At 37.0% G+C, this 27,757-nt stretch overlaps 5 protein-coding genes across 9 annotated transcripts in view; 3 read left to right on the top strand and 2 right to left on the bottom strand.

Moving 5' to 3' along the window:
• slc16a1a (solute carrier family 16 member 1a) overlaps window positions 1-3,460 on the top strand; it is a 98,818-nt gene extending 95,358 nt beyond the window's left edge. For all 3 annotated transcript variants that reach the window (XM_018661898.2, XM_018661897.2, XM_018661896.2), the window contains exons 3-5: window positions 1,054-1,197; window positions 1,391-2,164; window positions 2,290-3,460. In XM_018661898.2, the coding sequence (XP_018517414.1) occupies window positions 1,054-1,197; window positions 1,391-2,164; window positions 2,290-2,525 (1,154 nt within the window). In that variant the 3' untranslated portion in view covers window positions 2,526-3,460. The remainder of the gene's footprint in view (window positions 1-1,053; window positions 1,198-1,390; window positions 2,165-2,289) is intronic.
• A 1,391-nt stretch (window positions 3,461-4,851) lies between these two features.
• sycp1 (synaptonemal complex protein 1) lies at window positions 4,852-13,319 on the top strand. The gene is given in 33 exon segments (XM_051074787.1): window positions 4,852-5,045; window positions 5,710-5,839; window positions 6,119-6,202; window positions 6,305-6,349; window positions 6,464-6,628; window positions 6,751-6,818; window positions 6,918-6,991; window positions 7,108-7,166; window positions 7,290-7,356; window positions 7,505-7,578; window positions 7,674-7,782; window positions 8,231-8,325; window positions 8,413-8,597; window positions 8,686-8,753; window positions 8,833-8,894; window positions 9,008-9,354; window positions 9,457-9,574; window positions 9,709-9,779; window positions 9,864-9,945; window positions 10,054-10,116; window positions 10,199-10,261; window positions 10,349-10,411; window positions 10,504-10,620; window positions 10,710-10,820; window positions 10,921-11,037; window positions 11,099-11,173; window positions 11,328-11,414; window positions 11,502-11,648; window positions 11,795-11,848; window positions 11,991-12,062; window positions 12,152-12,259; window positions 12,367-12,426; window positions 12,572-13,319. Coding segments are annotated over 32 exon segments (3,183 nt in total). The 5' UTR covers window positions 4,852-5,045; window position 5,710; the 3' UTR covers window positions 12,716-13,319.
• Window positions 13,011-14,808, bottom strand: si:ch211-105j21.9 (sialomucin core protein 24-like). Its single transcript, XM_051074784.1, has 4 exons — window positions 14,662-14,808; window positions 13,815-14,311; window positions 13,545-13,694; window positions 13,011-13,457 (listed from the first exon to the last, which is right to left on the bottom strand). Exons 2-4 carry the CDS (start codon window positions 14,293-14,295, stop codon window positions 13,330-13,332), a joined length of 759 nt encoding a protein of 252 aa, XP_050930741.1. The 5' UTR covers window positions 14,296-14,311; window positions 14,662-14,808; the 3' UTR covers window positions 13,011-13,329.
• A 311-nt stretch (window positions 14,809-15,119) lies between these two features.
• slc5a8l (solute carrier family 5 member 8, like) lies at window positions 15,120-23,771 on the bottom strand. Of its 2 annotated transcripts, XM_018661890.2 has the most exons (15): window positions 22,490-23,605; window positions 21,566-21,631; window positions 21,254-21,305; window positions 20,902-20,969; window positions 20,400-20,554; window positions 20,049-20,189; window positions 19,833-19,962; window positions 19,638-19,726; window positions 18,198-18,310; window positions 17,587-17,654; window positions 17,384-17,470; window positions 17,066-17,253; window positions 16,197-16,306; window positions 15,994-16,079; window positions 15,120-15,876 (listed from the first exon to the last, which is right to left on the bottom strand). In XM_018661890.2, exons 1-15 carry the CDS (start codon window positions 22,841-22,843, stop codon window positions 15,763-15,765), a joined length of 1,821 nt encoding a protein of 606 aa, XP_018517406.1. In that variant the 5' UTR covers window positions 22,844-23,605; the 3' UTR covers window positions 15,120-15,762. The 2 variants fall into 2 exon arrangements, with proteins under 2 accessions (XP_018517406.1, XP_018517407.1); XM_018661891.2 differs by lacking the exons at window positions 19,638-19,726; window positions 19,833-19,962; window positions 20,049-20,189 and having other exon boundaries at window positions 22,490-23,771.
• On the top strand, window positions 18,405-26,291 carry tshba (thyroid stimulating hormone subunit beta a). 2 transcript variants are annotated; one of them, XM_051074786.1, is made up of 4 exons: window positions 18,405-18,729; window positions 19,631-19,714; window positions 25,166-25,357; window positions 25,657-26,291. In XM_051074786.1, the coding sequence occupies exons 3-4, from the start codon at window positions 25,196-25,198 to the stop codon at window positions 25,933-25,935; spliced, it is 441 nt and encodes a 146-aa protein (XP_050930743.1). In that variant the 5' UTR covers window positions 18,405-18,729; window positions 19,631-19,714; window positions 25,166-25,195; the 3' UTR covers window positions 25,936-26,291. The 2 variants fall into 2 exon arrangements, with proteins under 2 accessions (XP_050930743.1, XP_018517364.1); XM_018661848.2 differs by lacking the exons at window positions 18,405-18,729; window positions 19,631-19,714 and adding an exon at window positions 24,695-25,058.
• The last annotated feature ends 1,466 nt before the right edge of the window (window positions 26,292-27,757 follow it).

The raw sequence follows: 27,757 nt of genomic DNA, 5'->3' as shown, positions 1-27,757 counted from the left end.
TACTGTTCAGCATTCTGGGCACAACAGCTGCAGAAGTTCATTAACAACCTACTGTTGCGTACCTCTGTGCTACTTCAATTTTTGATTCATTACATTCATAATATTCTACATTGGTTTGTCTCCAACCTTTTTATCCTAAGCAACTCGCCCTGCAAGACGGAAGGAAAGAACTCATTGTCAGTGTGGAGACTCCCTGTATTACAATTTAAAAACCCTTTTGTCTTGCATTGCGCTGGCAAATGAGTCTGGACAACCTCTAAACAAAAACTGTCAGTTTCTATTTGGGTTCATTGGGTAGTGCAGGGATTTGGCAGGGAGGCAGAAGTGTCCTCCATGTGGATCCTCATACTCATTTAAGCCAGTTGTTATAAGTCGTAGATAGAGATGCTGTTTTGCGACCTGAACCCTCCTTGCCTTTTAGGCATTTGTTTACAAGTCATAGTGATTTTCTTGAATTGATGCTGAATCCAAGGTGCACGCATATTAATAAGTTGATTTACTGTTGTCTGATTCATTCACTCTTTCTGTGGAACTAGTTTATCAGCTGCCAAAACGAAAACAAAAAATTCAAAAAGTAGAAGATTCCAGTTATTCTAACCCCCATCCTGCCCCTCAACCCCTACAAAACTCACTCTCTCTCACACACACACACATTAGTACCCCCACCCTCTTATCTAAACTGAGGTACTTCCAATAATCATTTCAAATGCATTTAGAGTCCATTTAAGAAGAATTCAAAAACAAATTATTCCTCTGTCAATTTTTATGAATCTCTGAACCAAATAAATGATTATTTCATTACAGCTTTCAAGGTTTTTCTGACAGATCGCATTATTAATGGCATGAGAACACATCTACTGCAGTGCAGTACTGACAAAAATGATTGCAGAACTTGTTTGAATTTGCTGAGCCAACGCTGTGGCACCAGAGCCCTCTGGTGGTTAAATGTAGAACTGCACATTGATGATTGGGGAAAAAAATCACCATCTCTCAGCTTTTAATGTGCATGTGTCTGTTTTTGCATGATGTTTTCTCTTCCTTTTCTCTTTTTAGGTCCTATCAGCAGCATCCTGGTTAATAAATATGGGAGTCGTCCTGTTATGATGGCAGGAGGATGTCTCTCCGGATTGGGCCTTATTGCTGCCTCTTTCTGCAACTCTGTTGAAGCATTGTACTTTTGTATTGGTGTGGTGGGAGGTACTTAATTTCCTTTCTATATTTTTAAGTTTGGACATGACTCACCCGTTTTTTCCTGTGCACTGTTGCCATCTAGTGTTCTTAAAAAATAAAAAACACTAAGAAATACCAAAACTCTTCAAATGTTGTTTTATGTTTAAATTCTTACTCTTAAGCTTGTTTCAACACAGTTACTTTGAATTGTTTCTTTCAGGTCTGGGATTGGCCTTCAACCTTAACCCAGCCCTCACCATGATTGGAAAGTACTTCTACAAGAAGCGGCCCATTGCTAATGGGATTGCTATGGCTGGTAGCCCCGTCTTTCTCTCCACCTTGGCTCCTTTAAACACCTGGTTTTACGACCAGTTTGGCTGGAGAGGAAGTTTCTTGATTCTTGGTGGGCTGCTCTTCAATTGCTGTGTCGCAGGTTCCCTCATGCGGCCTATAGGACCAAAACCCAAACCTGCTGAGAAGACCACAGAGAGGAGGACCGTACTGCAGACCATTAACAGCTTCATTGACCTCTCTTTGTTCAAGCACCGTGGCTTTTTGCTTTACATCATGGGCAATGTTGTCATGTTTTTTGGCCTCTTTGCACCCCTGGTGTTCCTCAGTAATTACGCAAAGAGTAAAGAAATTCCCAAAGAAAAGGCAGCTTTCTTATTGTCTGTGCTGGCCTTTGTTGACATGTTCGCCCGGCCCTCAATGGGCATTGTGGCTAACACCAAATGGGTGCGGCCCAGGATACAGTACTTCTTTGCCGCCTCTGTGCTGTACAATGGTGTATGCCACATTCTTGCTCCAGTATCAGTAGACTACAAAGGCTTTGTTATTTATGCCATCTTCTTCGGGTTTGCGTTTGGCTGGCTAAGCTCTGTGCTTTTTGAGACCTTAATGGACCTGGTGGGAGCTCAGCGCTTCTCCAGTGCTGTTGGGCTGGTTACTATTGTGGAGTGTGGTCCTGTATTGTTGGGGCCCCCTTTGCTCGGTGAGTATATCACCCACTTTATGAACTTCTAACTTGACTGAAGTTATTATTAATTTGATTGTGTGTTGTTAACCACTGCAGAATGATGATTCAAAATTCTGAAACATGGCTCGTTGTCTTCACAGGGAGGTTCAAAGACATCTATCATGATTACAAGTATACATACCAGGGCTGTGGGATCCTCCTCATCGTCTCCAGTTTCTTCCTGTTTTTAGGGATGGGAATCAACTATCGACTGCTGAACAAAGAGAAAAAAGAGGAGGAGAGGAGGGCCAGGGTGGGAGGTAGAGATCAAAAGTCCAACAGGGACAATGCTGCCAGAGAGGTAGCAGAGGCAAGGAACACAGAAGACACTGTCTAATATTCTGTAACATATTAAGTTACATTCTTGTTCTGTTTAATGTTGTGTTTGAGGTGTATTTCCATGAAAAACAGATATTTGTGTGAAACAGAAAGAAGAAACTTTCTTCTGTCTCATTCATGATTCCTCTTCTGTTTCATAATGCATTCCTTTTTTAGGACCACCATACACAGCCTCATATGCAATTCATTGTAAAATATTTACACGCCTATTAAATCCCTTTAAACTCTAATGAACAATCCACATAAAATACCTCTTTTATTCCTATAGGGACTAGTACATGAGTTTGGTAGACTATTCAAGTTTGTTTAGCCTTTAATGTTACTATATATTAGTAGGATATTCTTTTCTTTTTTTTTATTTTTATCTCAGATGGTATCACTGTAGCTTACTATATAACTTACTATGCAATAAGTTTACTGCAGCACATTATTTTTATATAGATAGTATATTAACCTTATAAAATGTGCCATAATATAATTAAAAGTTATTTTTCAACAGGGAACATGAGCGGTGCAAGGTTGTACTTTTCAGAAGAGACTGCATTCTCTGTGAAAAGTGCATAATTATATATTCACCACGCTTTACTTGTCACACTGCCTCTCAAGCACATTTATAGAGACTTTTTCCTGTTTACAAGGACCTGATAGCACTGTGCAGTTTTTGAAGGTTTGAAAACACCCTTGGTGCCACTACCACCTTGTGTACTCCACAAATATATTCATACTAATTCTCAGTTTCTCTTTTAAACATGTTTTCCTGGCCCATTTTTGATGATGGATGACAGGAATTATCAATAATTCTGCGAGTATAAAACCTTGTTGGGTAGCTTCATGTATTCACATGAGAGGAAAATGTGCCACTGATTACAAGTGACTATATATGAAACACATGTCAGAAAATCAAATAAACTGTCATTAGACAAGAAAATAAAAGTCCTCTGTATTCTATGCTTCACATAAATTTTAGATGTGAAAAACATTAGTTCTCGTGCTTTAACACTATTTTTCTCAGAGACCTCACTGCATCGTAGTATCTTCTACTAAACAGACTGGATGAAGACAGTGCATTATTAGATTTACTTTATATTTATTTATACATCTTCATCTTACATGTGAAATAACTTGCAGCTTTTCAAAATGAATCAAGAGAGTTTTTTTCTTCCTGCCACATAAAAAAATTCAAGAAAATGTAGAATATGACAATAATATACAAATACAATAATTATACTATAGCAAAGGTGAAAGGATACACCTCCCTATTCCACTTTCAAATGCAACATGTGTCCATTTTGGCTGTTTAAGAGTTTAATGTTTAATGTTTTTAGAAATGGATAGTACCTAGTATATTGCTTTGGACAAGACTGTGAATGGACCTGAGCATTATCCTGGACTTGGTCCTCTGATTCAAAATATTACATCTGCAAGCTAAGCCTTCAAAATTAAATCTGAAGCAATGTTCTGTAAAGAACAGCTTGTTCAGTCATGCTTTTTTCCCATCTGAGAAATTAAAAAAAAAAAAAAAGATTTATACTGAATTTCAGGGACACGGAGTGGATTGCACATGTTTTCATTTCATTCTGCCTTGCATATTGCATATCCTGTTCATCTGCCACAGGAAACCTAATGCGAGTTTAATCAGACAATCTAATGACTCTGGAAGCTCCTCTTATTTCCCTTTCAAATTTACTTAAGGCTTTATTGATCAGTTTCTACTTGCATGGCCTGACTCCCTAGTCTTTTCTGAACTTATGATTCCTTAATGAACCTGCAAGCCACACAGAATCTTTGACTGATGGTTTAAAAGGTTTGGGCTGGCAGAAGCAATGTCGTTTATTTTTCTTATTCTTACAGTTCTCATTAAATTATGTTTCTGGGGGTAAAAACAAGCTCACATATTTTACTATTTGACAGCATCCTAACAGTTGTTTCAGTGCCACAGTCACAAAATGCCATCCCATTTAAATATTCTAGTTGTTGTTGTATTCAAGTAGATAGCAGGCGGGGGTGGAGTTAGTGCGCTTCTCACTTAAATAGCACAATGTAGAAAGTTTTACTAAATAAAAGTACAAGAAGTATTAGCATCAAAATACAAATAGAAAAAGAGAAAGGAAAGTTTGCTTATTATTGGAGAATATAATATTTGCCTTTGAACTGTAGTGGAGTACAAGTATTAAGTAGCAGGAAAACGAGACTATACAAATGCATCCCTTGAATAAATGACCCACATTATTTTCTACTACTAGCCTAATACTAGCCTAATAATTTCACAGATGTGCACACCAGTCTAATAGTTGGTATGATTATTAATAATCCCGCGTGAGTCGAAATATAAAGTTATAGGATTGTGTTGGCTGTTGTCCAATGCACGCAGTCTCCTGATAACTCTTAATTAAATTTGAAATGAACCGTCAAGGAGCCCTCGAACAGGAATGTCGTCACTCCTGCCTGAATACATTGTCCGTTGACCGTTAACAGTTAACAGTTAACGTTAATGTTCAGCATTACCAACGACAAGGAGGTGAGTCTCGAGTGTTGTTTTGCCTAAATAACGTCTTGACAACTTTAAGTGTTCTGCCTTTGCCAAGTAGTTGTTTTGTTTGTTATTGTTCCATTGAAATTACTGAATGTAGCCAACTGGCTGGCTAAGTAAGTTACCGTCAAGTGGCATCGGCTAGCTTGCTAGACGAACTGAATTAGCAATAGCAAGCTAATTAGTTAACCAACGGAAGGCTATCTGACGTCTAAGTTAGCCAATAACAACAACATTTATCTTGTGGGCTTGTACAAGGGCCTTGTGTGGGAACCACTGTTATAACTAGCTATCTGCATATAAAACTATTTGAAACTAACTGAAACCTCAAGCAACTACAAAAGTAAAATATTGTTTATAAATTGATGGCTTAGTATTCATAGTCTTATAAAGTCACATTTAGTAATAACATGCATAGGGGCAATTTCTCTGTGGTAAGAGTACTTTTACTGTTGATTTTAAGTACAATTTACTGATAACCTACTTTGTACTTTTACTAAAGTAGGATTTTGAATAACAAACTACTTTGTTGTACCCATTCTTATTTCTATCATTAAGATTTGTGTAATTCCTCCTCTACTGCTGCCTATCTATCTATCTATCTATGCTATCTATCTATCTATCTATCTGTCTATCTATGTGGTCATTTCAGGATGGAGAGTGACCGGAGTTTTAACTTCAAACTGTTGATGCCCCCCAGGGTGAATAGTGGTCAGGTATCTGCAGTTAGACCTCAAGAAGTCATTGAGAACTGTGGTGATATCATGAATCCATTACAGCAAGTAAGTTAAATTAGCCAATAGTTAACCCACAGTAAATAGTAATGACTAAAGTAAAGGCAGAACACTTTGATGCTAGCTCAGCACTGACACAGTCCTTCAGCACAATAATTAGGCTTTTTTTTTTTTATCAACAGTGAAAGTTTTAAACATGCAGTATGTACACTTGTGGGCATTGTTTTCCTTGTTGTAAGCTGTAAGCATTAATGAATGCAGGCAGCTGTATGAGGCAGTAATCATTAATGCCTATGATGACTAAGCGTCATTGCTCTTTTCCCCTAGGGATATAGTATGTGTTTTGACAAAGAGCAAAACATGCCTTTCTCCAATACAAGCATGGTTATGCCTACTAAACCAACCAGACAATGGTATTTTCTGTCAAACAACACTGTCTTCATAATTTCAACACAAATGACTTTTTAAGTGTTAAACATGTTATTATAAATTCATTATTGTCTCTCCCCCAAAGATGTTCCCAAGATAAAAGTTGTGCCACCAATGGAAAAGGATGAGGTAATATTTTCATTGTACAAAAATATGGAGCATGAATAGAATATAAATGGATTTTGCAACATGTTTATTCTATAGTACCCCAGTTTACTTCCTGTCATTGTGCTTATCCCCCAGATTAATGGCAATCCTGGACAACTTTATTCAAAGTTGTTTGATGAAGTTGACAGAATTAAATGCTGGAAGGTCAAAGTTGACTCTGACACTGTGCAAAAGGAAAGAAGACTCCAAGAAAACAAAAGAACAATAGAAACACAGCGCAAAGCCATTCAAGAGTTACAGGTGTGTGTGTGTGTGTGTGTTTTGAATTCTCTTTTTTATTAAAAATTTTGTTGATAATTGAGGAACGGCAAACTCTAATTTGATATCTATTGTATAATCTATCAAGTGTTGTGCTTTTGCAGTTTGGAAATGAGAGTCTCAGCATAAAGCTGGAGGAACAGATCAGTGAAAATGAGGATTTGAGGAACAAGTATGGGCTTTGTTTGAAAAATGTTAAATCTGATCTGATTTCTAAATATAAATGTTTATCTAATGTTTTATTTATATAAAATGTCAAATTTAAATACAGAAACAACGCAACCAGGAACTTGTGTAATATACTCAAAGATACTTTTCAGCGGTCAGCTGAGAAAATGCTACTCTGTAAGTAAAAAGTGCTTTAAATTTTTCTGCCCATAAACATGTCAACCATACAATTGAAGTGCTGAAAATATTGACACACTGCTGCATATTTTATGATGAAATTTTAAATTTTGTAGTTGAATCTGAAAGAGAGGAAACACATCACCTCTTTATGGAAAACAATGTGAACATTCAGGTAAACCACCCCCAAATCTGTCATAATGAAATAATTTTCTAATAATTATTTGTTGGACAGGAGACAGTAAAATAGTAGGACATGAGATTTGACGGTCAATTAATGAATAACTATTTTCTGTAGAAACTGGTTGCAGCATTTGAAAGCCTTCGTATTCGAGCAGAAGCTGATCAACAAGAGATGCAAAAAGGTACATTTTTAGGTGTATGTCTCCAAATCTTAAGGTATTTTAATCACTCAGAAGGACAAAATATACCTTAAATGACAAATTATTGATTGATAGGTAAGCAAGATAATATCTGCCAGCAAGAGAGTTAATAATTGTATCTTTTTTCCAGTAAAAGAGGGCTTGCTGCAATTTGAAGAACTTAAAGAGAAATATCATCAAGAATATAACATGAAAGAGGAAGAGGTTTGTTTTTTGTTTTTTTTTTTTAATCTGGTAATTTGGGAACATTTAATTACAAGTTTTGATAAAAAATTTAAGGATTGACGCTGCATTCACAGGTGGCAGAGCTTCAAACAAAACTTCGGACAAAGGAAAATGAATTACAGAAAATCCTGCTTGACCTTCATGAAACCCAAAAGCATTGCAAACATCTTCAGGAGACAACAAGTAAGATCATGATTCGATTCAGATGTTGGCAGCTGTAAAGATTTTGTTAAACTTTTTTATGTTAAACAGTTTTTAATTGTTAAACAGTTGTTTTAAAATTGCTTGTTGGAAAAACAAGGCCAATGTTTAGTGACCAATAATGTTTAAAGGACTAACAACCAAGTGATGGTGCTGTTAAAATAATTCTTTGGTAAGCAGTATGGTCAAAGCTAACAGTTTGACCCTTGAACTGGATTCACATGTTTGCATTTATCACAGCTTGATGAAACATCGATAAACTTATAATACCTAAAGTCAAATTTCTGAAAATCTAAATTCCAAATTCTTATGTCTTTCGTGTGCAGTGTCTCACTACTCTGGGGTAAATGCTTCTGAAAGTCCAGTGAGCAGTATTATTAGTGATTTTGAGGATGCCTAGAATTCTATCATATATTTATTACCTTTACAGATCAACAACATGAACTTCTCAAAAGCTCAAAAACTGAACAGGAATCCCTTCTTCAAAAACTGCACACTGCTGAGCAGCGCTGTATAGAAACTGAGGTGAGTGTGTTGAGATTCTTTTAATTTTCAAATCGGACTTTGTTGTGTTCTGACTGCTTTGATTGAGACATTATCGCTCCCTCGAAGAAAAAAGGTGAAGCTATTGCTGTGTCCCTGGAACAAAGTAAAGAAGAATATGCACAGACCATCCACAGCAAAGACTTAAGCATACAGGAGCTCAGCAGAGTTAAAAATCAACAAGCTGAGAAACTGGAGGAGATTCAGGCAACCATTCAGGAGCTACAGAATTCATTAGACCTAGAGAGACAGAGGTATCACTCCTGAAAATTCACAGTATTTTCCAGGCCAAATACAAATTTTCCTCATGGCATTAGATTCTTGTTTTAACTTATTTTCAAGGGCCAAAGAACTTGAAGATAAACTCATGGCAAACAACGACAAACTTGAAAGGAGAAACACTCTTTTACGTAAGCCTCACTGTGTGAAATATGTAGATATTTTTATTTGATGTTTTGTCAAGCTGAAAGAAAATGTTTTACTTATCAGGAGAGACCATGGATCAGAGTGCAATGAAAGCTGGGCAGATCAAAATCCTTGAGGATGAACTGGTAAAGTGTGTTTTAAATTTAAGGAAGAGTGCCTTTGCTTTTTAAGCATTCTTTGGGATCTAAACACCACAGAAAATGACTTGAAGACAGTCTCCGTTGATTGTCATTCGAAGGACATAAAATCAAAATCCATTGAGTCCATGAAGAATAAGATTGACATAACTGAAGTCAGAGTGGAGGAACTCACAGCTGAGCTTTCAAGGAAGACTGAAGAAGTCCAGCTATTTGAGGTGATACAAACAAATACTAAATCTCTTCATTTGATAGTCTAATAACATGATTTTCATTTTCTTGCTCCGCTCATGATGAAAAAATATGATGTAGTGATATGGTGAATGTGTTTTTTATACCCTCAGATCAAAGTGCAGGAGCTAGTGGGACAGTTGTTTACCGAAATGAACAAAAATAAAGAACACACTTTTCAAATGGAGCAACTGAGGAAAGACATAAAGCTACATGAGTGAGTTCTTAATAGCCAGCAATTCCATAACATTGGCTTATGGAGTATTATACTAAACTGTTGTGACCTTAATGTCTAATGTGTATTTATGTCACTTTAAAGAGTAAAGTATGAAGAACTATTATCCAACCTTAATAAGCTTCAGTCTGAGAAGATGGCCATTCAACAGCAGTTTGAGAGTGGATCCTCTAATATGGAAGCTGTTGAAGCAAATATGAAGGTTTGAAGTATCCAATCAAATGTGATTTTCATGTGTACAGTAGCTTTTTGCATTAGTTGTCTAGTAGTTTGTTTTATTAATTACTCACTGTATCATATGAAGGACATATTCTGAAAATGGTTTTAATTGACCAGGTGAGTGAGGAGAAGGCTGTGAAGCTCACAAGAGAAATTCAAAGACTAGAAGAAGAAAACCAAAGTTTACGGTGAGTTATCAGTTTAGATACCTAAAGATTTTTGACATCATATAGTTTTTTAAAGATTTATAATTGTATATTTTCATTAAACAGAGAGGAATTAAATTCAATTAAAACCAAAATCCAAGGGAAATGCCAAGAAACTGAGACTCTGCAGAAGAAAATTGAAGAAAATGTAAGAATGCCAACTAAACCAATTATCAATAGACACACAATGCTTCATAAAGATGCCTGTTCTTCTGAAAGTAGTCAACAATGATTTCTTTGTTCTTTTTATGTATAGTGTGAACATCTGCAGCAGAAAATTGCAGAAAGAGAAAAACAAATCAAAACTGTGGAAACAAAGGTGATTTTAAAAAGATGGAAATTTCAAATACTGTTGTTGTTGACCATTTTCTGGAACTAACAAGAAAAGTTTTGGTTTTCAGCTGTGGAATCTGAGGAAAAAGTTTGAAATTAAACTTAAAGCCCAGGAGGAATACCAAAAAGAGGTTTGTGATGACTGAAACTATAGATTAACAATACCTGAGATGGATTTGTTATTGATTTAGCTTAACAGTTCACTTTTATATTTTCAGAATAAAATTCTTAAGAAACAAATAGCAAAGGAGATTGCAAAATCCTGTCAACTTGAAGATGTGGTATGGAGATGTTTTTTTAATATTAATATTGATGAACATTTAAACTAATGAGTATTACTCAGGTTCATGTAGATGCTTATTTTTGTCTTTAGATCAGCAGTCTTCACGACGAGTCCCAGAACCTGAAAAGACTGAACAAGGAAGACTGTCAAAAATTGCTTAAGGATCTTGAGTACAAATCAACCTTTGCAGCAGAGCTTGAGAACGAGGTTATTTAAATAATATAAAGTTATTTTCCATATCACATTTTTAGCTCCACAGAATTAAAAAAAGCAAGTAAAAGCTTCTTGTCTTATAGGCACAAAAGCTCAGATTAGCAGCAGCAGAGGCCATCAAGAACAAGGAAGATGCAGAACTCAAGTGTCAGCACAAGATAGCAGATATGGTTGCACTAATGGAGAAACATAAGGTAAGGTTATCATGAAGTGCATTCTGTATAAAAATACTGTATGCTTGGACAGCATGACTGTCACTGTTGTATTGGAATAAACTTGACTTGTGATTGCTAGAGCCAGTATGACCGGATGGTTGAACAAAAGGATGCAGAGCTTGATGAGAACAAGAAAAAAGAGATGGAAGCTATTGCTCAAAGGAAATCCATTGGTATGACACTAATAGATTTGTCAGTTATCACCATTTACTAACAATTAGATATTGGATCATCTATATCATAATTCTTCAAATCAGGAGTTGAATCTCTCAACGCATAAGACAGAAAATGATCAGCTGAAGAAACAGCTCAAGATAGAAACAACAAAGGGGGTATGTTCTAGTGTGAACCAATTATAGTTTTATGTTTGGCTTGATTGCTGAAATCAGATGTGCTTTACCTTTTGAGAGACTTAATTTTTTTTTTATTTTTTTTTTTTTTTTTTTTTGGGGGGGGGGGGGGGTAAACATGTTTTGTTGCTGTTAGGAAAACCTACAGAAGGAGCTAACTGATTTGAAGAAAGAGATGTCATCAATGAAAATCACTCTGCTGTCAGGAGCAAGGAACAAGCAGGTGCAAAGTCTATTCATCAGTACATATGCTACTACTGATGATGTGGTTTGTCATCATTTAACTAAGCAATTGTCTTTAAAATTCTAGTCGGCTGCCTCAAACTGTAAACAAGGAAGATGTTCAGAAACTCCAAAAGAGAGCATGTCAAAGAGATACATGTTTGACTTTTCCAAGACTAGAAAGACACCATCCCACAGCAAAGATGAAGGAAGTGCTACAGTTATGAAAAACACTGTGAGTTTAATCTACTAAAATGTTTTTAGATTGGTGTAGTAAGTTGTCTGATTCCAGGTACATTCTTGATTGTTGAAGTGAGTTGGAAAGAGTAAATAAAAATACTGTGTATTAACTCATTGCATTTTATGTCCTCTGTGATTTAGGAATCTGACACGGATTCAATCAGAGTGTCATGTGGAACAACACCAAAGGCCATGGTAGACAACAATTTAATCTGTTTTTAAAGTAGATGTTAACTGGCCGTAATGATAGAGACAACTATAAAGTTTAGTTTAATCTGTGTTTCTGTTTACTATGGCATGCGTAACAATTCAAACTGACATTGACTTTGCATCCTAGGATGTTCACAATGAAGACCTGAAAACCCCAAGCAGTATTACAGACAGGGTTGGCGGAACATCAAAGATCAAAGTAATATATTGTATCATTCTGACATTTTCCAAAATGAATAAAAATATCAATGTCTTTTGCTGACATTTACTTTTTGAATTCTCTTACAGTCCTACAGAATAAGGACACCACCCTCTAATGAAAAAGCATCACACTGGGGGAAGAGCACCTTAGAGCTTGACCCCAAGTCTGACAGCTCTGATCAAATTGATCTCTTGGTAAGTTTTATTGGTTGATAGTTTACTTGTCTTAAGTATACAGTACATACCAGCTGTGTTGATTAATTGTGCAAGATGATTTGGCCTTCTGTTTGTCGTCTTGACAGACCTTTGCAAATGCATCCAATTTTTCTGCTCTACACTGCAAACTCAAGACCCTCAAAAAGGTAACACTGACATAGTGGTGTAAATTTAAAATTATATTATAATATTATATATATTTAAAAATGATCTTCATGCATTTTACACTCAAAGAAAAATGAAATAAGCTATTTAATTGTTATTAAACAAGTTGGATCAACACTTTTTCAGATTCAGAGCCCTGTCACTCATAAATCACCAGGGAACTCCTTGAAGCTAGCTGCAATGAAAAGGATGAGAGATGCTGGTTGGACTGCAGTTACTGGCCATGACAAGAAGAAAAAGAAGAAGAGCAATGAGAAGATCTTTGCATAAGTAGTGCTGTTACAGGTCAGATAAACAACAACAATATTTATTAAATACTTAAAATGCATATAAAGTACTGTTAGAGATCAAATAGAAAGAGATGATAATAACAGGAAAATCATAATAACAGGAAAATTATTGATGGATCAGCAAAACAGCATTGTTAATGACAAATGCAAATGCAAATTTAGGTGTTCCAGCTTTTAAGCAAGTTTGTTTGAGATTTGGTGGTAAATTTTGAATCAACCCTCTATCTCTTTAAGTACTTTGGAAAAAAAAAATCAGTTCTATGAAATAATTAATCTTTACTGATGTTTGCATGAAATCTCATTTATTTTGAACAAGTTTATATTGTTGGTGTAGGAAAAGGTGTAGTTGTTATGTATTACTATCTTCATATATTTATCTATCCTAGTATTGAGAGTGATAGTAGTAAAAGTAATGTTCAAATCGGTCATTTTTGGCCTTGTTCTTCCCATCATCATTATCCCTTTCTCTTTGTTGTCAGCCTCCCATTAAGAGCTGTGAAATTTCAGTCTTGAAATTGTACTAACTGGTGGATGAGGAAAACTGGTTGTGCACATCTGTTATGTATTAAAGGTGATGTAGCTAACTGTCTCTCGTCAATGAAGGAACTCAAGGCGAAATTGAGATCGGTCCTCTGGGGCTTCAGGTACATTGTCGTAGATCGGATGGCCATCATAAAGTCCTCCAGAAATTATGAGTGTGTCATCGTCTGCTACAAATGCATCTGTTGAAAATTAAATAGGTATTTTCAACTGTTTGTAATAAGCAAAGTAGTTTGTATTGGTTGTATAATGAATGGGGAACTCCTTACCCCCATCAGTGTTGTTAAGTGGCTGATGCAAGTATTGGATTTTCTGTTTGCATCTATGAAACATAAACATAACCAGTGCCAGTCCAAACACTCCCAGTGCAACACTGAAGACAATAGTCATATTCTTTTCTGAAGTGTTTAGTCCAAAACCTATTAGCACAGGAAAAAAGGAAGTAATTGACAGAAGTTAAATTTAAAAAAAGAAAAAAACACGAGCAATTGAATTATTAATAAAACTCTGCAAATAAAAACATGGAACCTGATGTTTACCTTGTGTGATGCTGTCCACTGAATCTGAAGTTGTATTGACAATATGAGAGGAATTTGCAGTTGTAATTACAGTAGTAGCAGGTGTACTTATGTAACCTGCTGTGGTCTGGATTGCTGTCGTTGTGAGCATTGTGAATGTTTGAGCGTGAGTGGCGGGTGTGGTGGTTGTCATTGAGGTACTATTTGGTAGAGGAATCAAGATGGTTGTTGACTGAGAGGTCTGGGGCTGACTTGTGGTTTCGTTGACTGTCTCATTGTCTCGGGCTGTGCTGGTAAATGGAGTTGTTTCCTCAGTCATGTTTGAAATAACAGTTGCATGTGGAGTGGAGTTAGATGACGTTACAAATGTAGTTGTGTGAGTCAAGTTTAAGTCAGGGGTTGTTGTTGTTGTAGGCGTGGTAGTCAAATTCTCTTTTTCTGTTTGTGCCATAGCAAAAGAAATGGCCAGAAGGCAATAAGCCAGTATGGTAATGGTATCCATGGCAGACTGTCCTGTCCTGGAAAACACAACATGGACTTGAAAACTTGTGTTTAATAAACACTGTAAACGCTGCCCTGATAACAACGCCTCTTTCCATTAACTCCGCAAGATTCAGTTTAAAACCAAAGTCTGGCTCTATAAGTCACTGACAAACTATGCAGTGAAAACAATACCTTAGACGTGGTGCCTTGTTTAAGGCAGTCTTACACAGCACATAACTTGCCAAGTCTTTTGTAGTTACGTCAGTGGAAATATTTCTGATCTCCCTGTCATGTGAAAGCTTGACTAAGTCAAAACTTTGATTAAGAAGTAAAAGACTTTTACAGAGTTCATTGCTGTAGACTGATTTAAAAAAGTCAGGCTCACCTTGTTTTGTTGGTGTGACTGAAAAACGGAACTCAGTTCACTTCCCTGGCAGTGAGTCTCCCTCCATGTCACGCTTGACTCTCCACTTCCTACAAAGTAGGACGGATAAAGGCTTGATTTGCTGGCATAGTGGCAGGTAAAAGTGGGCAGGTCAGTGCTTTGTTAACTTCCTCTATTGTTTGTTGCCAAGGAGACAAAGGACACGGTTATTACCAAGACCAAAGCTCATTTTTTTTTCTCTCTGTTTGTCTCTCCCTTCCACTCAGTTCAAATAAATTTTACAGCCTAGACTAGAATAGAAGGGACAATGCCAAAGCATTAACTACACAGTAAATGTGCTTTTCTTCACTTCACTGTTCTGTGTTTTTTTCTCACACACACTATGAAGGTCATGCACTCACTGAAGTTCTCTGCGCTGATTCTGTATGCTTGTGTACATATGATTACGGTCAACACGCTTGAACTTTGTACAAAATATTTATTAACAAGGAGAATTTGTTACTAATTTAACAGGTGATTTATGAAGAGTGAACAAATTGTGAAAAAAGGGAGAAAAAAAACAGCCTATAAACAAATACTCAAAACAGATAGGCAACAACAATACTCCTGTCTGTTTTCCTGTGTCAGCATGAAATGAAGAAGGCCAGTGTTCAGGTAGATTATAGAGGTAGCAGCCGCTGACAGGGAGCTCAGCTGAACAAAGGGCAGTAAAAGTAAAACAGTTTTGCCACATCACTGCTGAACAGGAAATGGGAGCAGAGCAATCTGTGTGGGACAAAAGACACTGAATATGTTTTACTTTAAATGTTCTTTTCCCCATTGTTTTTGATTTGTTTTTTCTCTGCCATTTAAGCACTTCAGTCAGGTAGCAACATAAATAGGCAGATTTTTGTAATTTAAATTACATTCTTTACTAGTTAAGTTTTAGGTTTTCCAAGCCTTAGCACTAGTTGTCAAGCTCCTTCTAAGTAATTATGTATTAACATATCAACATAAATATGCAAACAAATGCAAAACATCAACGTAGCAGTAAAGTAATAATAGTTGTCATTTATATGGTTATAAAAAAGTGTCTCCATGAGTATGGTGCCTTGATCAGCTTTACAGTTTGGTTGCATTTTCAACATCCTTGCCCATCACATCAAGTTCTGTGAATGCTGAGTTGTCAGCTCCAACATTAAACTCTGTTGCAGCCTTTTCTGTGACATCCGATGCCTGTAGTGGGTTAAGAACATTAGTAACATATTAGTAACATGATAAAATCTTGTGTACTAAAGTGAGTACTACTGGTATATCTTTACTTTGTTACCAGTAACCTGGTCAACATCTTACCTTTGATTTACTCAAGCAGCTGAAGCAGATCAGGTCTCTTTTCCTCACAAACAGATCAGAGTTCAGCTTCTCTTGTTTGCATCCGCCTAAAAAAACATAATCATCATCAAATACCCATAACTTTTACAGTATGAATCATTTACACAAAAGCAGAATTGTTGTGTCTCTGCAGTGAGAGTTGAGATTTGAAAAAGATGTCTCACCTGTGATCATGCTCACCAGCAGGCCAGACACCATTGTGGTCAGTGTTCCCAACAGACAGAAGTGGAGATAGGACAGAGAATACCAGGAGTCTGCCAAAGGTGGTCTGACACTGACACCCAAAGGAAATCGTCTCAGTAACAAAAGTATTCCTTTAACATTAACAGCTTGGTGATATTAACACTGCTAAATACCCCCAAGATTAGTAATGTAGTGCATTTTTGTTACAGCCACATAAGGCCTTCATAGGATAGCTTTATAAACAAGGTAGGAGATAGATGAACTATATGAGGTGATTTAAGCCCCTTGGCTGGCTGTGAGGTATCAGAAGAGGTTTGTCTTTTGACTGTCTAGACTGTGACAATATTAACTTTCTGTTAACACTTGTTACACATGAGTGTCATCTTTCTTGATGCTGGAGTTTTAGTAGGGCTGCAACTGATCTGTTGATTATTTCCTTAATTATTAATTACCTAATTATTCACTTAACCTTTTCAAATGTTTTGTTTTGCCAAGCTAACAGTACAAAACCCAAAGAGATTCAGTGATTTATCATGTCAACAATTATCAATTGTCATAACAGTTGCTGATAAATTCTCTGTCAGTCAACCTATCACTTAATCCCCTATTAATCGAAGCTCATGTATAAACTATCCATTTTTTATGGTATACATCTAGATGGTATGTTTAGAGCTTTTGTTTATGAATTTGTATTTTCACTCTGTCACTGTGCATACTACTACTACTTTTTTCTATAAATGCACTTTAAGCCAAGACAAAAGTTAATTTCTGAAATCTAGTCCAGAAAAAAAAAACAATGGGTGCAGCATATTTGCTTAATCAAATTTGTTCACTATGTAACATGACTCACTCAGGCCTCACAGTCACTGGACTGGTCCAAGGAGCTATTGTTGTGTAGTTCTGGCTTAATGTGCTGTTGCAGCCTGCAATACTGAGAGGAAGAGGATTTGTCTTCTCATCTGTTGGTGGGTAAATCTGGGCTCCGATCCCCACCCACAGAGTCAACACTAGACCGATGATCATTCCCAGTAACCCTCCCTGCAAAGTAAATATGACTGCAGTCAAATATTTCTGGAATGTGTCACGTTTGTTTGTCAAGCAAGATTTATTTGTGTTGTCAGAGAATGCAGGTATTCCAGTAAATGCTCAAATTATAGAAAATACTCACTATTGAATTTGATGTACGAAAAAGCATGCCTAACAGGTAAAGACCGAGAAGAGGCCCGCTGATCATGCCAAATATGGACAGAGCTGCCTGAAAATAGAAAATTGTTGGGAGATTTGTAGTTCTTAATATTCAGCTCATGGTGGTGCTGTAGAGCAATAAATGGCTGCAGTATTGTGTATTACTGCACAGTTGGAGAGGTTTACCTGCAGAACACTTCCCATAACTGAAGCTACTCCAGCCATCCCAATACACAGGGCACCAAAGAATACACCTGGGAGATGTTAAAATCAACATTATTAAAGAAAAGGTCTAACATCAAAAGAACAGGTTCAAATGTCTAAGGCAGATGAAGATTTTTTACAAACAAATTTTACAAAATAGTTAAACCTGGGTTGTACATACTTAAATTCTCGTCAATTAATTTAGTTTTGCAGTTAATTAGAATTTAGAACTATAAATAGAACTTGTAACTGTCTTTGATATATTACAGGTCATGCCGTGACTTGTACAGTGGAACTGGCAACATATCTGCTAAGAAATACATGATAAGATAACATCCTGGTGCCTACTGGCATCCAGTAAGTTTCATGGAGGGTGGGGGTATGATGAGTCATGCTGTATGATGATTAATGTGGTATTCAAAATGAGAATCGGGAGTTAATTTGATTATTTTGTTCAAATTTCCAGAAATGAAGTGTTTTTCTGAACCATTTTCCTGTAAATCACAAAAAAATGGGTTCACTCCCTTTTTTCCTTCCACTTTTCTCGCATACATGATCATTCTAGTATGTTTTTATATTTTAACACAACTTACTCAGGCCCATGTTCATCCAGGTCACTTGTTTGTCTGTGAGGTTTTTGCACACAGGGTGAATAAAGTCTTCCACAGTGACAGCAACCAGGGCATTAATGCTGGAAGACACCGTGCTGAAAAAAAGGCAACAGTAAGCTTTTAGTCACTGAAGAGAACAGTAATGCTGATGCAGTTAAATGGTAGATTATAGATAAGATTAGTGTCAGGTAGCAGACAGACAGTTGTGTCTTGCATAATGTGTAAAGAAAATGACTGGAAATGTAAATGGAACAATGACTTGTTTTGTTTGGCAGTCAGTAAAACAATGATGTGGCCTTTTCCCAGCAAGCAACTTAAGTATTGATAGCATTAGTTCTTCACTGCTGCACCTTCTCTGCAACAGTATTTCCTTATCAACACAACATTCCTGGCACTGATGTAAAATAATACACTTTTCCTCGTTTCTCTTGCTTCACCTAAGGGTCCCGCTGTATACAGCAGCCACAAACAAACCAGGGATTCCAGGGTAGACTATCAGAATATCCATCACAAGGTAACTGAGGCCTGAATTTTCTTATCTTTCTTATCTTTCTTTTCTGAATCCTAACCCTCACCTATTTAAAATTCTGGTCCTGAATATTTTTTCTCTTGCCTGCCATAGGCAGTAATGAAATGTTTTTTTCATCCTATTGCAGGTTGTCAGGAGGCATAACATGCTTATAAACTAAAAGTGGGATTATTGTGACAGTGGATTGTGTGTGCAGCAAGATGTTTAATCCTTTTTTGGTGGAGTTTCAGTGACAAAAAATGTAAAATAATAATAAATAATTCTGCATCCTATTATCCCTACTCGTTTTCTGCATATACTTCTGCCAGTATGATCATGAAACAGGTTTCAAATTGCATTTTATGTGGTATTAAAAAGGTTTTAAAAAGTCCTGAGTTTAACTGTTGAAACCCTGGTTTGTGTCTGTTCCTCTCCCCCAAATAACACCTCTAATTAACACCTATATACATGCACTGCAAGAAAGAGCAACATTGTGACACTGTATGAATAGTAGACAGATCTAGACTTACCAATGTCTATACTAAATGAGGAAAAAAGTAGATTTTTTTCTGTAGCAGTATTCTCAATGAGATAGTGGAGCCACACCCTTAATCTTAACTTTAGAAAAAACATGTTCCTACCTGGCCATGTTTTTCAGATTAAGTCTACCTGATGAAATCCTGCACATTATTGTAATATCAGTCACTGTGTATTCTGTGTATAAGTCTTCACTTACATACTTTATCATAATGACCTGATTTTGTTGTTGAATAAACTAGATCTTCTATCTGCCTTTAACAAATAAGTTAATTAAATTTTTGCAGGAAGCAACATAATCCACATATTGCCAGCTCATTATTTCCTTGCCACTGACTCTGTAAGATAAGAAATTTTCCTTGTTTTTCAGGCCTCACCTAAGGGTCCCACTGTATGCAGCAGCCACAAACAAGCCAGGGATTCCAGGGTAGATGGCCAGAATATCCATCACAAGGTAGGGCAGCAGCTGGTTTGCAAATGTAAACCATTTTTACTGTTAACTATTATACTTTTCTAAATAACAAACAGCATGATGGCTATGTGATGGTGAGTAAAGAGGTAGCTGCAGTTACCTGGTCAGGGGTGCTTATATCACCATTTGTAAGTGGGTCACAGTGCTTGTAAATGGAGTACATGGTGAGGCCAGAAAACACAGCCAAACTCACAGTTACCCACAAGCCAACCATGTTCACATACAAAGACCTGAAAATGAAAGAACACTTGTCAGTGCACAAACCTATGTTTACACCCGACGATATTCTGTTTCACTGCTTTGCCAGAAGCCTTACATCTTGGCATGTCCCAAGGTTTTACAGGAGATGTAGCGCTGCACCTGGGATTGGTTGATTGAGTAGATAGACACCCACATTATGCTACCACCGATTGTAATGGTCCAGAAAGTATGTCTCTTCAGAGGATCTGGGTCAAAACTGTAAGATCAACACAAAAGAATACTGACACATATTACAATAAAAACTTCCAATAATGTGGGATGCCACTTTAAGGCAATAAAGGGTGTTTGTTTCCTTGTGACTGCAAACTAAGACACTAATTCAACGGCTCTCATTCAGGAAGCCCCACCCATCTAGTACTCTAATCAGTTTTAAACTGCACCAACACTAGTCTGCTTGTTAACTTACTCAAACGCCTCTAATCGGCCTCCTTGACCAGCATCTTCCCAAATCTTTGTCAGGCCTCCTTGCAGTACAGCTCCTCTAGCTATAACAGCCACAAAACCTGCCAGCATGATCACCATCTGAAGCACATCTGTCCAGATAACTGCTTTCAGACCACCCTGAAACAAAATCCAGGAAAAGGTGAATAATTACTTATTACTTTTGTCAAGTCTTTCCAATTAAGTGCTAGTTGAGGCTTATAGTAATGTTAAAATGTGTACTAACTATACATAGTAATGCAGAAAATTGTTTCAGTTTTATGAACCACAAACTAAATTAGGTGGATAATATTACCAAAGTGTAAAATTATTCAGAAAAAACATAATGAACTAGGCACTTTGAAATTGGGGCACACTTGGACTCAAGGATTTCAGTCTATGTTTATACACATAATGCACTTTTTGAATCACACAAGTCATTAATTAAGTAAAATTACATAATTGTTTTTTAAATGTACAGTACGAACCAAAGTGCAGTAGAGGATGCACACCGCTCCTGTGGCCACTAGCACTCCCCACAGATTAAGTCCAGTAACTGAGTAGTGAGGGAAGAATGTATTATATGTATGTATTTGTCTTTTGCAAGTTAATGCTCAGTTTGAGTTTTACCCTTTATTTATCACAAGAACACAAGAGAGACATGCTCTTTTTCAAGTTTGACCTGTATAATAAGAGAGAAAGAAAAGCAGCTTCTTTGACAACTCTAATAGTAGTATATAAACTCTGTTGTCAGATCACAGATAATTGTAAGAAGAGAACTCCTGTATCACCAGGTTACAGTTCAGTAAGGTACATCTGCTTTTGTGTGATTTGGCTTACTTTGATTTAGTGCAAGAGCTGGAGCATAGATAACCAAACCAGTGTACAGCGCCTGAGAAAAGATGCCACCATTAGTTAATTAGATAGAAGCACAACAAAAGCACACAGCATGTGATTCATATTCATAGATCCTTGGAATCAAGAATCAATTTTACATGAAGTCATAAAGACGGCAGGTGCTGTTTACCATGTTATATTTATCATTTTAATCATGGGCATTTGTTAGATTCTTCATTGGTTTGAAGTTTTTAATTATCTAAATATAAAAAGTAACTTAATATTCTTCTTTCTTTTTTCATAAATAATTTTTACCGTCTGTGCGATGTACATTGATGTCCCAATTATACGAATGGGCCGGCTGAAGCGCATCTCCAGGTACTAGAAATAAAAGGGCAAAATTAGGCCATCAAACATCAGTAAACTAATGGATTGGATTGAAGCATAGTGGCTTAGTATACACATTCAAATTCACTAAATATTAAAGGTGTTTGTTTCTGTTTCTTTATTGTTTACTCTAAACTTTCCCTCTAAAAGGAAATAGTTTTATAGCAGCTGGATGCAGTACAGCCTCATAAATTACAAACCTCTGTAAACAAGACATGTGCCAACTATGGTGGATGAATCAGTAGCCACATTAACTTTTTAAAAGTCTTGAATGCTGTTGGGCTCTGCAATACCAAAGTTATTATTCATCGTGATCACTTGATCGTGATTGGACCAAAATATCACAATTATGTCTCCCCATATCATTATACAAAATTACAGGTGTTTGTATTACAGTTTTGGTCTCGTTCCAGAATCATTACACTCCTACTTTGTACCATTTTAAATAATTTAGATTTCCTTATTAAATAAAAAGCAAACAATTCCTAAGGCGACAAACATGCTAGAGGCACTGTGGCCAAACAGATGCAAATCATACACATATCTTCCGGGGGTGCCATTTTGTGATAGAGTGAAATCAGTATTGAATGAGGTGTTAGAATATACCTAAATTCTACCCACAGCTGGAAGGCCATTGCAAAAGACTGACTGGATACAGACCCACTTAGACATAGTCAGTAGTTAGATATAGACCAGGATGGAGAAAATGAGAAGATGAGTTTAATAAGCAAACAGTGCTGTAAACTCTTTGCAGTTGTATGTTCTGATGTTATGTGTTTCTTTTATTTGTGTATGTGTACAGGCAATAAAGACTAAAGTGGTAAAATGATTTTGATGTCTGTGGCATCTCACCTCATAGGCACTGGTGATCCCCAGTCGGTAGAAAAGTGGGACAAAGATCTCAGCAGTGACAGCAGACATGATGGCATATGCGAAGCCAAAGAGCCAGAAGGCAGCTCCAAACCGGTATGCCTCGGCAGGTGTGCCGATGACTGTGATTCCAGACATGAAGCTGGCAGTGAGTGACATTGCGACCGGCACAGCTGTCATTTGCCGTCCACCCAACAAAAACTCATCACTGCTGGTCTCCTTACGGCCTCGAATGGCTTGGAAGAGACCAATACCAGCTGCCCCCAAAATTGTTCCTGCAAACACCACATAATCCCACACAGAGAAAGTGGCCACTGGACCACCTGTACCAACCATTGTTAGTTCAGCAGCGGGAACTTCCTTGAGCTGTAGTTAAGAATGCTTAGAATCAGCAGGATTTCTCTATTATGCAATCTTGCAAATGATTAATGTTCTTCCATTTAAATTATTCTGAAATTGTTCTAAACCAGTATCAAAAGCAAAAATTACACCCTTAAAAACTGCAAAAACAAAAAAGCTTCTCAGCACTTTTTATAATCTGTCAACTGTCAGACATATTAAAATCAGCTGCATTTATATTAAATGTTTCTCTTCAAACCCTCAGCAAAGAATAGGAAAATCCAAAGATCTCAAGGTTTTAGTTGTCTGTTGTTTCCCGCTTTGCCAGTCCGTTACTAGAGTCTTTCCTACTGATAGTGATTGCAGTGTGCATAGTGATGGTCCTCTCTGATGCATTCAGCAGACTATAAAGATTTCTTCACTTTGGTTAATAATCCACCAAGGACGCACGGTACTGAAGTCAGTCATAATTTCAGTGATAGAGGTGAGGATCCTGTGATATGTCTAAGGTTGTATTGTCAGGATGGCAAATTAGACTTTCTGTTGTCAAGATGCCTTTTGACAACAAATGACACAGTGACACTTCCACAAGGTGTCCTGATGCAGCTCCGGGTTACTCAGTACTTATAGGTTATGTCAGGAATTTCAGGAGGCAGGGCAGGTTAAATCTTTAAGGTTGGGTCACTACTTCCCCTGTTACATCATTTTTCATGTGATTACCATTACTTAGCTCATCTTTATCTTTGATTATCACTCCTGTGATGCATAGAGAAGCATGTCATTTTAAACTCAAGAACATGTAGGTGTCACAGGAAAAATATGACAACTACAGTTAAACAGTGTTATTACTCATAATGCTAGTGATCTAATGAACAGATTTTACAGTTGACTTCTTTCAAGTCATTCTTGATAAGAGTATCAGTAACAAGTGTGAAAGTTCACGTGAAATGCCACATATTGTTAATGTTTGTAAAGGTGAGCAAGGGAGAGAGAATGAACAACTAACATGCTCAGTGAACTTACACCATACCGTTAACTTTTCATTGTATTGTTATAATTTTGTGGACATTATTCCTAGTCACTGATTCACTAGAGACTGGAAGCACATGCCAGACAATTAGTTATGTGCATTGTAAAGAGTAACTTTTATTAGATGAGGATGTAAATTCAGTAAGAGGTACAATGTACTGTGGTACTGAACTAAAAAAAGACACTTATCAGTCTTTCCACTGTATTTGCTACATCGCCCAGTTTATTGCACAGACACAGACATTGTTGGTGTGTAGGAATCTTAGTAAACTATAATTAAAGGCTACATAAAAGCAAACACATCTTTACAATTGTGACTTAATGTGTCGATGTGAGACTTTGGCTATCTTGACAATTATTAAACAAAACTATAGATAAGAATGTCACTACAGTCTGGAAGTGTTAGGCTGAAAATTGTGAATGTCTTGTCACTTTTTAAGTCAAGCAGTTGACTTGTCAGTAGTTTGTGGTCTGTATCTTCAAAATGTGGTATTTGATGTAGACCAGAATGCTGATGATGCAGTAGTTCTTATTTTTTATTTACTATGAGACAAGATTAGATAAACCCTCTCAGAATGTTATCTACCCATGTTTATTACAGGTCAGAACTTTAATAGTTTGTTTATCAACTTGTGCACATTGCTGACTGTTAGTGTCATTTTTACCTACAATGTCCAAAGCATCTCTTGAACATTCAGACTCTGAAGTACACTGAAATATTTTTGTTGAAGAACCTTTAGTTAATTTTTATTCAAATGACAGACAGATTAGGTTGTTTTGGAAAAGAAGGTAAAACTCTAGTTAATATTTGAAGGGTGTGTCATAAAATATAAATCCTTTAAAGCAGAAACAATGCCTTTTGGCATTTTGTGACATCTAGTGGACACTGCCATAGACCACCTCAGATGAAATCAGATACAGTTACGCACAAGCTTTCAGCTGGTGTGAATCCATTGCATCATTCTTCTTGGTTACTGCATAAACTCTGTCCATAAAAGAAATCATTAATTCATGTCATTCACATAATGGACAAAAAATTCAGTTCTTCCTTTTTGTCACAGATAGACGATAACAGCTAGCATGGATAAAGGTGGATTATGTAATGTTCGCATAAATACTGTTCAGCAGGGATGTTCAGACTCACAGCATCATCAGGTCCTAGGTGACCACATCTCTTAAGCAGGTGACTTTTACTTGCAGAGCAGAGCAAGGAACACCATATTTAAGATACCAAACACTTGATTATCTCTGGTTATCTGGTTGCCAATTTTGTCTGTCTTTCCCATGCAGGTCCAAAATTGTTTGGAAAAAATACTTAACATGGAGACTGCCGTGTTCAACTGCTGGCTCCTTTTTCTGCTGTTCAGCCCATCTGTTCCCATGTGTTTACCCACTGACTTCACCCTGTATGTGGAGAAGCCAGAGTGTGACTTCTGTGTGGCGATCAACACTACTATCTGCATGGGGTTTTGCTACTCAAGGGTATGTACAAAAAGTATTTTGTGTTGAAAGAAAAGACAGTCACACCTCTCTAGGTGGAAAGAAAGAAAAATTGTCATCTTCAGTAATCTTCAGTAAATGTTATTTAAAATGTTGAACATGGCAACTAAAGACTGACGAACCATGTGCGTTCAGTTTCCTTACATAAGTTCATGAAGCACATTTATTTAAAAGGTTCACTGTTTTGTTTGACATTAAGCAAGGAATCATCATGTTTTCCCATTGATGTATTACAAGATTAATTATGTGCTGTCATCCCTGTGCTTATGTATGATGAGCAGGACAGCAACATGAGGGACATACTTGGCCCACGCTACCTCATCCAGAGAGGCTGTACCTATGACAGGGTGGAGTACCATACGGCCATACTGCCCGGCTGTCCTGTCGACTCCAACCCTGTCTTCACCTACCCTGTGGCCCTCAGCTGCCATTGCGGTGCCTGCAGGACCGACAGCGATGAGTGTGCACACAGAGCCAGTGTGGACAGAGCTAAGTGTACCAAACCAGTTAGACGTATCTATCCATACCCTGGTCAGAGCAACTACATGATCCCTTTCTGAATGATTTGTTTTTGTTCTCATCGTGTTTTCGTTAAAGATACTGAGACTGCATTTTCCATGAATGTTTTTAAGAGAAAACAAACGTCATCCTTTAGCTTGTGATGGATACAGTGTTATCTGCACTGTCTGTACTGTTGCCTATTGTACCGTCCAGTTTTATTGTGCCTTTGTTTCGTGTCTGTGCTGAAGCTCTGCTTCTCAGTTTACAATGGGGGTTTATCCAGTTGCGTGGTCCTGACAGCGTCATTATTTATCCTCTTGTACACTCATGTGTGTGTGTGACTCCCAGACTTATTATGTTTGCTCTGAAAGGGATACTCTGAATACAACTCGATTAAAGCTAAAGTCTCTAAATAGCCCTCCGACTAAGCTGTGCTTGACTTAATCACATCCTGTGCTTGATCGTAGCTTTCTGTTTACTACACAACAAGCACAAGGCCGTGACGCGCCGCAATGTCACCTCAGGATACTATATTTGCCTCCAGAGTCATTCTGGAAAGCACGTGACTGTTGAAACACCACCTCTTATTAAATGGATTATCAGTGACAGTGTTCAACCACAAAGATTTAGCACAACACATATAGTCACAGAAGAATGACTAGACACCAAACTTGGACTGTGAGTTTGTTAGCTGTAGAATTAATTTTGTCTCATCTCAAGTAGAGCTTATGTGTGTAGTTTCCCATTCACAAAGGGAATTTGGGAGGACAGCTGGCGCTTATTAATAGCTCAGCAGTTCAGAGTGGGAGAATGTATGATAAGTCCATCATGTGGATTGTTGTGACATCTCTCTCTCATCTCTATATTATATTCTGTCACTTCTGTTTATTATAGTGTTCTGTTAGTGACCGTTTTTGTGTGAAAAGTGGTTGTGTTGATGAAAAAAACAGATTTTTGGTAGATTTAGACAGTTACCTGAGCCTTTTTTGTTTTATCTGTTCTATTGGTTTTATTGGTTCTACAGCTCTGACAGTATCTCACATTGTGATCAGAAAAGAGTGAAATACAAAGTAGAAATCTGGTGACCTAAATGCCAGCATATCATAGATTCATAGAGTCATAGAATTTTCCTCTGGCAAAAGAGAAGGTCTCACTTTCATCAGCCAACAGGAGTGATCACCATCTCCATTTTTCCATATATCAAAAGGCCTTTGTGCCACTGATGCCTGACACTATTCATAAAATTATGACCTTTGAATCAAGCTTGGTTCAATGTGTTTTTTTGAAGGCAAAAGCAAAAGAGGATAGGTGTGGCTCAATTAACTGTGTGAGAGGAAATACGGATGGAGAAACCAGTTATGAATTAATAACAATGGTACACTTGTTTTCTTAGCTATATGCTTTGAGGAAGCTTGGTACAAACTGAAAACCTGACACTTTGTTTAACCTTGCAAACAGTCAGCTGAAAAAAAGGCAGAGCATTCTATTCATTCAGGAATTTATCGTTGCTTTCGTGTTTGTCCTTGGAGTGTGTGAAATACTAGTACTGCTTCTTTTTCTTTAACCTATATGCATTAGAAGGTTCAAATTTTATTCGACAATTTGTGCTGCCCTTGTTCATACCTTATTCATAATTAGTAGATGATAGTATTTTATATAGTCTCTCCAGCATATTCTGGATCTACCCCTGCCAGTTGGGTCTACCCAGAAAATCTCCAGTGTCAGGTGTGTAAGGTGTGTATGTAATGATAGTAATGATAAGTAATATGGATTGTTGTCAGGTCATTACTATTCAAAAGCATGTCCTGATTACAAAACATCTATATGGACTAGTATGACTTTACCCCTAAATCCACATAACTGGGGTGTTATGACACTACA

Source organism: Lates calcarifer, linkage group LG12 (assembly GCF_001640805.2).
Source record: "Lates calcarifer isolate ASB-BC8 linkage group LG12, TLL_Latcal_v3, whole genome shotgun sequence".
NCBI lineage: Eukaryota > Metazoa > Chordata > Actinopteri > Centropomidae > Lates > Lates calcarifer.
Note: the sequence above shows the minus strand (reverse complement) of the source record. Positions and strands in the feature narration are given on the sequence as shown.

Bases quoted from the DNA above. Each gene is read 5' to 3' on its own strand.
- si:ch211-105j21.9 (XM_051074784.1), bottom strand. From the start codon at position 14,295: ATGGATACCATTACCATACTGGCTTATTGCCTTCTGGCCATTTCTTTT. The intron at 13,695-13,814 runs GTAAACATCAGG...CTGTGCTAATAG, and splicing joins AGTGGACAGCATCACACAAG to GTTTTGGACTAAACACTTCA. The intron at 13,458-13,544 runs GTAAGGAGTTCC...AATTTTCAACAG, and splicing joins ACTTAACAACACTGATGGGG to ATGCATTTGTAGCAGACGAT.
- slc5a8l (XM_018661890.2), bottom strand. From the start codon at position 22,843: ATGGTTGGTACAGGTGGTCCAGTGGCCACTTTCTCTGTGTGGGATTAT. The intron at 20,970-21,253 runs GTAAGCCAAATC...CTCACTACTCAG, and splicing joins AGCTCTTGCACTAAATCAAA to TTACTGGACTTAATCTGTGG. The intron at 17,254-17,383 runs GTGAGTATTTTC...TTTACTTTGCAG, and splicing joins TTCGTACATCAAATTCAATA to GGAGGGTTACTGGGAATGAT.
- tshba (XM_051074786.1), top strand. From the start codon at position 25,196: ATGGAGACTGCCGTGTTCAACTGCTGGCTCCTTTTTCTGCTGTTCAGC. The intron at 25,358-25,656 runs GTATGTACAAAA...TATGATGAGCAG, and splicing joins TGGGGTTTTGCTACTCAAGG to GACAGCAACATGAGGGACAT.